General features: G+C 52.1%; 1 protein-coding gene across 13 annotated transcripts in view; it reads left to right on the top strand.

Moving 5' to 3' along the window:
* Nucleotides 1-12336, top strand: part of MYT1L (myelin transcription factor 1 like) — a 418649-nt gene that overhangs the window by 340294 nt on the left and 66019 nt on the right. For all 13 annotated transcript variants that reach the window (XM_032430012.1, XM_032430004.1, XM_032430005.1 and 10 more), the window contains 3 exons: nucleotides 2270-2360; nucleotides 4002-4109; nucleotides 7732-7943. In XM_032430012.1, the coding sequence (XP_032285903.1) occupies nucleotides 2270-2360; nucleotides 4002-4109; nucleotides 7732-7943 (411 nt within the window). The remainder of the gene's footprint in view (nucleotides 1-2269; nucleotides 2361-4001; nucleotides 4110-7731; nucleotides 7944-12336) is intronic.

Below are 12336 nucleotides of genomic sequence, written 5' to 3'. Positions count from 1 at the left end.
CGCAGCTGAGAGGGGGCCATGCGCTCAAGACAGAAGGTGACCACAGTGGGAGGGGCTCCCCGGCCGGTGACTCACACCTGAGACATCAGGCTGCCCAAGGGACCCGCAGGCTTCCCTGGGGTCTCAGTGAGCTGGCCCTGAGGGAGAGGAGGGGTCCGCGGCTTGTCCAGGGGCTGTCGTGGTCGTCCACACAGGACACCAGTCGTGTCAGAGGCAGTGGCCAGGGGTGGAAAGTCTGGGAGGAGTTCAAGACACGCTCCAAACACAGGCGGGCATGAAGGAGGAGAGAGGGAGGGGCAGGAGGTGACGCGGAGAATTCCCGCCTGGCAGCCGAAAGGAGGGACTCCGCTGATGGATGTAGTGCGGGAGAAGCGGGCCGCACTAAGGGAGCGCAGGAGGGCCCGGCGGCTCCAGGCTGGCGGGGAGTGCCGGGGCTCCGGGTCTGGAGGGCTCCGCGGCAGAGGCGGCTCCCGGGACCTCCTTTCTCGGCACTGCGGCAGAAACCAAGGAGAGGAGGCATAAAGCGAGCAGGAACGGGAGCCGAAAATGGGAGTTTGGGACATGAGTGTGTAGAACGCGAAGCCGAGGAAGAGGGAGCAGAGCTGTTCTGGAAAGGTCTGGCCCATGCGGGGAGGCCTGAGGAGGAAGTCTGGGGGGATGGACAGCAGAGGTCACTGACAGCTCGGGGGGGGGGGGGGTTGGGACACACAGGAGCCGCAGATGCAGCAGAGGCTTGAGGACCATGTGGGGCTGAGGGACGGGGGCAGGGCAGGCTCAGCCCGGCCCCCACCGACCCGGCTGGGAAGGAGTCGCGTCTGCACTCATGGGACAGACCGCGGCCATCTGCTTGGGATCCGTGCCACGCTTGGGCACCAAAGGTCTGCTATCTCCAGGGAAGACTTTATTTCGAAAAGCATAGCATCAACGGAAAGGAAAGACATATTGATTTGAGAGGGAGGCCGTGTCATGGGAAGGGTTCATGTGACGCCGTAACAGGAAGATGGGAAAATCATCCAAAGCAAGAGCGACGTAGGTGAATCCAGACCCTGGAGGGGAGAGTGGAGGCCAGGTGGGAGTGCAGAATGAAGCCTCACGTGGGAGACGGGGAGCGAGCAGGCAGGGCCCGGGGCCGGGTCCCCGGGAGGGAGGCCTCCTGACACCCCTCCAGCCAGCCCCCCAACACACAGTGAGCCAAAGGCTGGCTCACCCTCGTTCCATCGGTGCTTACTGAGCATGGACCATATATCAGGAAGACACGGGAGCCACGGAACTAAAGATGATCCAGAATGTAGCCGCTCTGTAAGGTCCTGGTCAGGAGGGAGGACAGCTCCCGATGGGAACAGCATGTAGACTTCGGGGAAGAGAGAGACTGTTCTAGAGAAGGAGGAAAATCGTAGAGGATTCATAACCAGTTGGGCAGACTTTGTTTCTCATGGTCCTGCTGTGAGGTAAACCTCGCTGGCAGGGAAAGCGCCCCCAGGTCTCGCTGCCGCAGTGCAGACAGTCATGTGGGGGCCGGGGCTGGGGTCAGTCCTCATGGCTTCCCACTAGCACCTGTCACCCAGCTCCCCCAGAGCAGCAGCGGCTCACTGAGGACCAGACAGGAGAAGACATGCAAACTGTCCAGGCCTGTCACCGCCCCACGTAAACTCAAACGCTGTCCCCCAGCAACAGGCTGCTCGCCTTGCCTACTCCCACTGCGGCACCCCACCCCACAGGGTCCCCGTGCTGACTTCACAGGGTACACAGCATAACACTTACTATTCTAGCTCATCCCATTGGCAGAATAATACAATATTTGATTCCCAGATGAAAAGTCATCATTTAATTCATTCTATTTACAGATTAGGTTTGGGGGTCTGTATTCACCCACAACCACTGTGCCCTCATCATACTCTGTGTTTCCAGAGCACAGGCATGTTTTAAAAATTACCAATCTACGTGCTGTTACATGGCTAAATGATATTCGGGCTGATGTGTGGGAGATGTAGGGGGGCCCTGCTTCCCTGCCCCGTCTGGAGCAAGTCGGCTACCACGTTCCCGACCTCCGCAGCTCCCCCCATGCACCCTGCTTTGCATGCCAATGACACTAAGGTTGAGACAACCTTCTCCTTCCTACATGTGTTTCCTGACCATGTCCATCACGAATGTGTGTAGGACTGTCCATCGTAAACTAACCCAGCCTTTGTTAAAATGATTGCATATTCTTGTATTCGGACCATTTCTATGTTTTAATGCTGGGCTGTCTTCTCTGCCTCTCCTTGTCAAGTTCTTGCCATGCATGAGAATGTTCTCAAGTGTCCCACTCCGGGCTGCACAGGGCGAGGGCATGTAAATAGCAACAGGAACTCGCACAGAAGGTAAGCAAAGCGCTCCTGTGCCCCATGCCGGTGCGGGGATGGAGGTCCCCTGACAGCCACACCCGTACCTCCTCCAGAGGGAGTGCGCCCCTGCACACCTCCCCTTCCTGCCCCGGGGGACAGGCCGCTCTCTGGCAGCGTATTGTGCATGGGGAAGGCAAATCCTGAGACCCCTTTTTGCAGAGTGGATTTTTTCCTTGTCCCACCCACTCATCCTGAGTCCCCCAGAAGGTGCCCTCCTTGGTGTAATATTTAAGATGGATCCCCAGCCATCTGCAGGGAACGTTCAGTTCCCGTCCAGGGGTGGGGAGGAGCTGTGTTGTGTGCATCGTACAGGGAAGGGTTACAACGCACGAAGACCGGGTGGCCTGTGACCTAACTAGGTTGCCCCCGAAACTCTGCCGAAACCCCAGTCATCAGCGTGGACATCACCAAAATACTAGCAGCTGCCCAAAAGTTCTAGTTGGGGAGCGTTTGGCATGACCGTGAGCCAGGTAAACAGGCATGCTTGGAATCACACTTTTGCTATGGACAAATTCCAGTTTTCTTTCCTTTCCTGTTCTGACTTTCACAAAGCTGCTCATAATACTCAGATCATATCAAATACTTCTTTATCAATAGCTGGAGTGATCTGTTAAAATGTATCTTACAGCCTATTCTTTCAGCCTCAGAAGCTCATGTGAAATTATGGCTAAATGAAGGAAACTATTATGAGTTTCATCTTAATTTATTCCTGTCTGGTAAATTTGGTTACTTGTGTTAAATTCATAATGAAACAAATCACAACTCTGTGGCCCTCAGAGATTGTCCTGGGCTTAGTCTGCAGAAGAAGGGAATGATCGGTAGATTGGTAAAAGGCTGATGCTGAGCACGTTCAGTGTGGTGTTCACAGCACCAGCTCCCTCGTCAGTCCTCGGCAATGGTGTGTTTGTGAGACATGATGCACATGGGGGGCACGCATCCGTACCTGTGTGTAGCTATCCGTGCAGACCCACGAGGAGCAGACCCCATGATCTCATGAAGAATAAATGCAAGCATCAGAGTATTGTGCATGGGGAAGGCAAATCCTGAGACCCCGTAAATATTTAGTTCCAAAAAAACACTTCAGAGCGGCCCTAGAGACCATTCTGCTTTCTTCCCAGTTCCACGCCCCCTCCCGGGGAGGACGTGGACGAGCTGGTCGGTGGGAAGCCCAAGCGCTACGGTCAGTGGCGCTCCCACAGTCATCTTCTGACACCAGTCGGAGAGCTGCCGTTCCTGGGCTTTTTAGAAACTCATCCCACCCAGGCGGCTCCATCCTCACCTGCAGAAATAACCTCGAGTGGAATCTGTGTCTACAGTTTCAACTTGCTCGTGTCCTCTTGAATGACCCAGAATTCGGCTCACAGTTGCTGGAGAGGGTTGAGTGTGCTTTATGCACGGACCGTCCTCAGCGTCATCCACTGGAGACCGCAGGACATTATGCACACGACAACCATGATTATTTCTCCCTCTCCTAGCCATCCCCTCGGGAAAGCCCACAGCAGGTGTGGGAAGCTGCTTCGGGTCTTCTGGTGCCGACCAAGGGAGAGGCGGGGAGGGGGCAACGTGTGCCAAGGAGCTGCTGGTGGAGACGATTAAATCCGCTTTCTGTCCTTGCAGCCTCTCTGGATGCCCTATTGCTGCAGCAGAGAAATTGGCAAAGGCGCAGGAGAAACACCAGAGCTGTGATGTGTCCAAGTCCAACCAGGCCTCAGACCGAGTGCTAAGGTACCAAATGCCGAGCATGTCATGTCATGAGATCCAGCACGCCCGGGCGCCGGGGGCCCTGGGAGAGGCGGGCAGGAACGCCGGTGGTCACTGGTGCAGTTATAAGAGCCAAGCCCCAGGCCCACCCCTCGCCCGCGGGGTCTGTGTGAGGGCAGGGGGCCACCTGGCCACTCTGGGACTCTGTCCACCCGCTGTAAGTCTTCAAATGAGAGTAGATGATGTGTTTCTGGTTTTCTTTCTGGCCTGGATGTTATTTTGTGATTCTGTGACTATTAGATGAAAGAGGGAAGCTCCCACCTTAATGAGATGCCCAAAGTAATTTTATCTTAATTTGGAGGACAGGGCGTACTACCAGCCTGCAGCGTAGCGCCGCCTCGCAGGACGTACGGAGCTTTTCTCCGTGGGGGAGCCCTCCGAGGGGCCGGCTCCTCTGTCCCCAGACACCCCGAGGGGGCACGGAGGAGCTAGGTGCAGGGCGGCTGAGTGACGTACTTGAACCCACTCGGTCACTGTCACGGAAAGACCTCAGAGATCACCTGGTCCAGCCCAGGTTTCAGTTTAGACAGGGAGGATTCTGGGAGGGGTGGAGGGAGAAACCCCCTGTCCCAGATCCCGTCTATCAATACTCACTTCCCCTTGCCCCCTTCAAACCATCGCTGGAGGAGACGATGGCAGAGACACACTCCCGGGTCTTCACAGGGTTGTCCTGCAGGTCGCACGGCTGCCCACCTTCTGGGGGTGGGGGGGTGTCCCGGTGCAGGAAGCAGGTCGTCGCTCAGAGGTGGAGTCCACATTCCACGGTTACGGAGGGAGCAGCGAGTACACACACGCACGCACGTGCACACAACTTTGCTTCCATTACATTATTTCTTTAGGATAAATCAGTTGGGAAAAAGCACCATTTAAGTGGCATGAACACCTGCTTGGTTTTGTTGTGCATTAGTTTAGTTTTCTGAAGGGATTTTACCATAGTCGCTATGCACCCTTTTGTCCCTCAATGGAAAACTTAAAATCTTTTTTTTTAAAGACTTCATTTATTTATTTGACAGAGAGAGAGAGCTCAAGCAGGGGGAGTGGGAGAGGGAGAAGCAGACTCCCCACTGAGCAGGGAGCTCGATCCGAGGACCCCGGGATCATGACCTGAGCCAAAGGCAGATGCTTAACCGACTGAGCCACCCAGGTGCCCCGAAAAGTTAAAATCTTTATGGAAAATGAGAAATACTTAAATAGACAAAAACAGGAAAATAAAAACCACTTATAACCCTACTATTTAGAGATAAACCCTCAATAAATGTTGGTGTACGTTCTCGTAGATTTTTCTGTGTGGGGGTGCTAGCGGTCTAACATGCCCCCGTGAGCCTGCGGCCCCCACCTCCCAGAAGATAAGGTTAGTTAGTGGCAGGTGGGAGCCCTTCCCCGGGGCTCCGTCCGTCTGAGAAGGAATGGCTGTCAGCCAAGAGAACTGAGAACAGGTAGAGAGCAACCGAGGCTTAGGGCTTCTGTCCACGTTTGTCACCTCTAGCCAGACCCCAGAGCTAGAAAGAGCCCTGAGCCCCCCTCCTGGGGACCCTCCCGTCGGGCTGAGTAGGCATCACTGGGGAGATGCTTCCCTGGGGGCTGCAGACTGCAAACACCACGCCGTTCAGACACGAGCCTCCACGCCGATGTGGAGCCTGAAGCAATAGCCTTTGACCTTGTTTCTGTGGTTTTGTGGCCACGGGTCCCTTTCCACAGGCCAAAGCCATGGAAAACCACAGCAAATGATAATGGAACACACGAGTGTGGGCCGATGCTGTGCATCTACAAACAATATTCTTTATGCGCCTCTGCCTGGGCATGGCGAGGTGGGTGGGACAGGGCCCGAAGGGAAGCACCCACACCAACCACAGCCTCGTCTCTGGGGTGCTCCCGTGCTCCCCAGCTCCCGGGGCGCACCTCAGGCCCCAGCATCCCAAGTGTGGGCAAGGCCTGGAGGACCCGGTCTCCCTGTGGGCATTCCCCATAGTGTCTCCACGTGGGGCACACTCACTCGGTGGGCAAGGAAGGAGACAGGAAGGGAGCAAAGAGAAGATAATTGAAATCCACACTCATGGGGCATCTGGGGGGCTCAGTTGGTGATCCCAGGGTCCTGAGATGGAGCCCCGGGTCTGGCTCCCAGCTCAGCGGGAAGCCTGCTTCTCCCTCTCCTTCTGCCTACTGATCCCCCTGCTTGTGTTTGCTCGCTCTCTCTCTCTCTCCCTCCCTCTCAAATAAATAAAAAATTTTTTAAAATCTTTAGAAATAAATAAATAAATCCACGCTCATTTAACTAAGAGTTGAAAAGTCTTCAAGCAGATTGTGCAACAGGAAGATGTAAGGGTTTCCAATCCTGTTCCAATTTTCCAGTCCTGGCCGCGGGTGGTGGGCCTCCAGCAGAGCCTCTGTCCCTCACCAAGGGCCACCTGGTCACCGACACGTCTGCTCCAAGCCCCGCTCCTTCTGAGCTGGTCCTAATCTTCTGAAGGCTTGGGGATCGCGCCTTCCCCAGCCCAAAGCCTTGGGCCTTGCCCACTGGGCGGAGCAGTTCCCCCATCTGGCTGCAGCTCACCAGCCTCCCACGAGTCCCCAGAGATGCTCTTAGCGCTCCTGCCTCTCACCTTTGGCGTCTGTAGTTTGGTCCCTGGATCTTCGCCTGGACCATTTACCCACCTCTACAGCTTACTTCGCAGCTGGACTGTAAAATAATGTCACATTCTGCGTGCTCTTTGAAGGCAAGGCGAGGGTCTGTTCCTGTGTGCACCGCCACAGATCACCTGGTAAAATGCCTCACGTGACAGGCATTCAACGAATCACCACAGTATTTCGTTAATTTGACAAGAATAGGCTGAATAAATGAAATCAAAATAAATGTGTTGGTGATTTGATAAAGCTATTAGCCTGAGGGACGCTGAATGTAGAGCAAAGGGAACCCCTCCACACCACTTGTCGTAAGTCTAAAGCCATTTCCCCAAACAGTTTAAAAATCCCACCCATGAGATACGGAAATAGGTGGACACACACATACACACGCAAAACCAGGTAGAATATTGATGAGTGTGTAATAACTGAGTGTTCCTCCATTTAAATACTTTCCTCCGGAGTCTGGACTGCTGGATGACCACCCGTAAAAATACTGGACAGACCGGCTGCTATTTGTTTTCCATTTTCATGTCCAGCCATGTACATTTTTATCTCGTTTTGGGTCACCCATGTCCCTAAGAGTTTTTCTTTATTTCTTCTTATTTTTTTTAAGGAAAACGTCTTACTAGCTCACCTCCTTTGTTGTTAACTCTTCCTCTCTGAAGCCCCTGAGAAAGGAATGCCAGGACGCGGGGCCCTTCCTGTCCTCGCACCTCCCGAGTCCAGCCAGCCAGGGCCCCAAACAGAGCAGGAAATACGGGGGAAAGTCAAATGTCTTATTTGTGTTCTTCTTGCGCATGCTGGCAGTGAGGCAGGCGGGTTCTGTGGGGCTATGCAATCCCAGCACCCACGGTCTTTGCTCAGGAAGGTGGATTTGAGCGACGTGCCCTAATGCTGACATGAACCATGTCTTACCTGCAGCCACGGGAAAGCAAGCTGTCGATTATTTCTTGTTTGCTTACAGGCCAATGTGCTTTGTAAAGCAGCTCGAGATCCCTCACTACGGCTACAGAAACAACGTCCCCACGACCACGCCTCGCTCCAACCTGGCCAAAGAGCTGGAGAAATATTCCAAGACCTCGTTTGAGTACAACACTTACGACAGCCATACTTATGGCAAGCGGGCCATAGCTCCCAAGGTGCAAACCAGGGATATATCCCCCAAAGGATATGATGGTAGGAGGTGCACACTCTTTAAGTGAGCGTCACGCTTGCCGTTGATAATGTTGTTGTTGTGTATATCCGTTTCCTACAAACTGGTTGAGCATGGGGTCCCTTGATGGGCACCAAAGAAAGCACACCCACAGGCTGGGCTCCCCTGTGTGCTCCCAGGTGTGGGTGAGCGGAAGCTTGCAGGACGGAGTAAGATGCCCTTCCCTCGATACTTCCAAAGCAGCACATTCTGGCCACTTTCAGAATGTGGGGACAGAGAGCCGTTGGCTCATGGGCGTCCTGCTGTGGCTGAGGCAGGTCCTTATCTTCATAAACTTCCTTTCGTGGATGGTTCCAACACAGAGCAACCTGGGAATGCCAGAGGTAGCACCCAGAGTTCTTGGCCGTTGGAGAAACTCTGTGTTCCCTCAGAGTTCTCAACCTTGGGTGCACATTAGAGTCCTCTGGGGAGATGTTAAGCATTCCAATGCCCAGGCTGCACCCTGGACCAACTAAATTGGCCTCCCCAGGGATGCTGCCTGTACGGTGACATTATCTCAGTTACCAGTGACTCCAAGGTGCACCCAAGAGCAGACAACTTCTGCTGGTGTCACCGGGCCTCCTTCCAGCAGGTGCCGGCCCTGGCCTGTTTCCCCATGGGGAGTGGGGCCAGGCAGGGCCTCCCGTGGTGACCTAGCTACCATGCATCCAATAAAAACAAAGAGCAGGTAGAACAAATAAAACACCACCTGCCTCTCAGGAAGGGGGTAGCTTACTTGCCCTCGTGGGTTCTGAGCCCTCTGCCAGCAATTCGAGGTAGCTCCCATTGCTTCCCTGCATTAACATGGTAAGTCGTTGAACGAGAGCGGGGTGACTGCATTTCTCTGATGTCACGTATTTATCTAACTGCATTTCTGCTTCAAATTCTAGGATATGTGGACTGAGTTGGCAAATTTTCCCGACTGGGATGTGGGTTGTAGAAGTTCTGATGATTCATAAGTCTTACCTTGTTGTTCTGTAACAGAGGAGAGGAGATGGGCTTTTAAAGTTCTTTCAGCTCCTCTCTGAAAAAGATATTTAATTAAAATCATAGCACACAAAAATATTCATTTAAACTGAATGTTTGGGGAGTTCCAAAACCTCTTCACAATTCAATGTGAGTTGCTGCACATGTTTCTAAGCTATGTTAGTCATTCTTGGCCTTAATAACAATTAATATGTATAGTGAGTGAAATTTAGTATTTCTTTGACGTATCACATATTGATTATCCTTGCGTGTATCAATTCATAATATAGAGAAACAAAAACGTAAGTGGAAAAGAGAGTGACTTAGGGTATAACAGAAAATAATTATTTTTGTTTTATTTAATCATAATTCACCAATTTCCGTTTTGTTATAATTTTATCCTTTTGATCCATTTGATTGCAAATGAAGGATCAAAAAAATTGAATTCACATAATTAAGAATTCCATTTATACAATTTCCAACTCAGCAATATCTCGCAGAGATCTAGGGAGGAGCTCCTCTAGCTGCTTGTCTCCTGCACCTCTTTGCTGCTGTCGGTCTGTGTGGCCTGATTTCCTTGACCTCGTCATTATAGTTGGACTTTGGGTGAGGTCATGACCAGTAGAGCACATTTTCATGCTTGCAACACCTATTAGTGGATTTGAAGTCAAACCTACTTGGGTCTATTCTCAGCTCTTCCATTTAGGAGCTGTGTGATATTTGGCAGATTAATCTTTCTGGGTGTCACTTGCCCCCAGAACAGAGAGGTGGTAATAGTGCCCATCCTTTGGACCTCACAGAGCTGTTGTGAGGATCAGCTGACAGCTCTAAAGAGCCGGACAAACTTGTAATTACTGGCATTCATTCTCACCCACCCTGAACATACCTGTTGTCAGAAACCTCGGCTGAGCCAAGCTCTTCAGCTGGCTCACAAGGAAACAAGAATACAGAACAAAAACTTCAATATTAGGTCTTTAAGAAATAAAACAAACAAACAAAAAAACAGAAGGAAAGGCAAACTTTTACCATAATTTACTGAGAAGAACCTCAGTGACTCCATTTCTCTCACACTAGATTCATCTAACAGACTTTTAAAACATCAAAGTAAATGTCCATTAAGGATGAGAGTGGCCAGGTCAGTTTTCTTGACAGGATGTAAGCTGAGAGCTGTCCCTGATCCCAGGCACCAGGCAGTAGACACCACAGAGCAATTGTGGTCTGTGGTTACCCTACAAGAATGTCCTCCCCAAGGCTTGCTGCAGGTACAGAGAATTGAGTCATTGCTCCTAAAGAATAACTGTGAAATGAGCCTATTGTGGGGGTGTGGGGGGGAAGCATAACACTTGGGAGCAAGGGGCAGGCCATGGAAATGTCTGTCCAACAGGATATAGAAGTAGGACCTTTCACCCCAGTCTTTGGATATCACACCTTAGATCCTACCACCTGTGTTCAAAAACACTCAACACACATTGATTTAAGTGCCTGCATTCTTCCAGACACTGGCTAGTTGCTGTCTTTCTGTCTGTCTGTTTATCTATCCATCCATCCATCCATCCATCCATCCATCCATCCACCTGTCTACCCATCCAGCCGTCCATCCATCCATCCATCTACCCATCCACTCACCAGTCCACCCATCCACCCATCCAACTATCTATCCATCCATCCACTCATTCATCTATCCATCCATCCATCCACCCATTCATCTATCCATCCATCCATCCATCCATCCATCCATCCATCCATCCACCTGTCCACCCATCCATCTGTCCATCTATCCATCCATCCATTCATCTATCCATCCTTCCACTCACCAGCCTACCCATCTACCCATCCATCCATCTATCCATCCATCCACCCATCCACCCATCAATCCATCCATCAACCCATCCAACCCATCCATCTATCCATCCATCCATCCATCTGTTCACCCATTCATCTATCCATCCATCCACCCATCCACCCATCAATCCATCCATCTACCCATCCACCCATCCATCTATCCATCTATCCGTCCATCCATTCATCTATCCATCCATCCACCCATCCACCCATCCATCCCTCTATCCATCCATCCATTCATCCACTGACCCATCTATCTGTTCATCCATCCATCCATCCATCCTCCTGTCCATCCACTCTATCATGTATCATCTATCTACCTCTTCTTTCTTTCTGGATGACAAGTTTCAAGGAAGAGCTAGGGAACAAATGGAAGACAGTGAAATACACACTCATGCAGAAAGTGAAGCAAGGAGTCCATTCTGGAGGAATTAGCAGGAACTTTACCAAAATGGCAAATCTTGCACTTGATCATGAGCTTGAGTAGAAATTATGCAAAGATGAAAGACCCGTGGCCTGACAAGGTGACTGAGAGCAGGGACAGGCCCTGTGGGGCAGGTGAGGAGATGGCTTTGCATCACCCACCATGCTGAGGAGCTTGGGGCACTCTCCCACAGGGCGTGGAAGTCCATATGTGGGAGTAGTGAAGGAGGGAAGGTGGGAAAGGACAGGGGTTCCCGAATGTGTATGTTGGCCCTGCCTTCTCCCATGAGCACCAGGTTGGCATCTCCCCAGCCTGTTTGTTACAGTGAGCTAAGAATGGCTCTGATATGCTTAAACTGTTGGGTAAAAAAAAAAAGAAGAGTTTGTGACATGTAAAAATTATGTGAAGTCAAATTTCAGTGTTCATAGGTAAAGCCATATGGGGCCCCGCTGCCCTCATCCATTTGGTCGGTGACTTGTTTCGCACAACGGCAAAGCCCAGCGGTTGTGCCATAGAAACCTAGACTATTGTCCAGTCCTTTGCAGAAACAGCTGCCAAACCCAGGCTAAGACATCTCCACTTGCGTCTCTGGGCAATTTATCACCACCCCAAGCTTTGTCTAAACCCGTACGTTCCCAGAGCTCCCATGGGCTCCCCTCGTGAGCCGCCCTCTCTGTCATTCCCAACTTCCAAATTCTCCAAGCTAAACACTTTGTAATCGGCTTTGAACTTCCTCTTTGCTCCTCAAACTCAGTGCCACCCCAATGTGCTCAACCTCCCATCTTCTGCCCCGGCCCCTGTCCAGGCCTCCTGCCGGCAACGGCTCCCAGAACTGCTCAGTGGCCGTCCGGGGTGCATCCTCTGGAGCCGCGCCTCTGGCCTCCTCACCCCCGCCCCCAGCCGGCTCTCCCTGGAATGCCCACCCTCCTGCCCACACCTGCCGGTGGCTGCCCCGCCATCCAGCTGATCCCAGAGCCTCTCAGCACTGGGTCCTGTCTCACCTAGCCTGGCCTGCACTCAGCAGGCTTCCTCCTAACTTCCTGCACGATGGCGCTCGTGCAGAACCAGACGCCTGTTCTCGGCCCACATGCAGCTCTGGGTCTCACCCTGGGCAGTCTCATGGGTAAACAGCTTGTCTTCCCACT

This window comes from Phoca vitulina, unplaced genomic scaffold (genome assembly GCF_004348235.1).
Source record: "Phoca vitulina isolate PV1807 unplaced genomic scaffold, GSC_HSeal_1.0 scaffold42, whole genome shotgun sequence".
In the NCBI taxonomy this organism is placed as follows: domain Eukaryota; kingdom Metazoa; phylum Chordata; class Mammalia; order Carnivora; family Phocidae; genus Phoca; species Phoca vitulina.
This window is presented reverse-complemented; position numbering and strand designations above follow the sequence as displayed.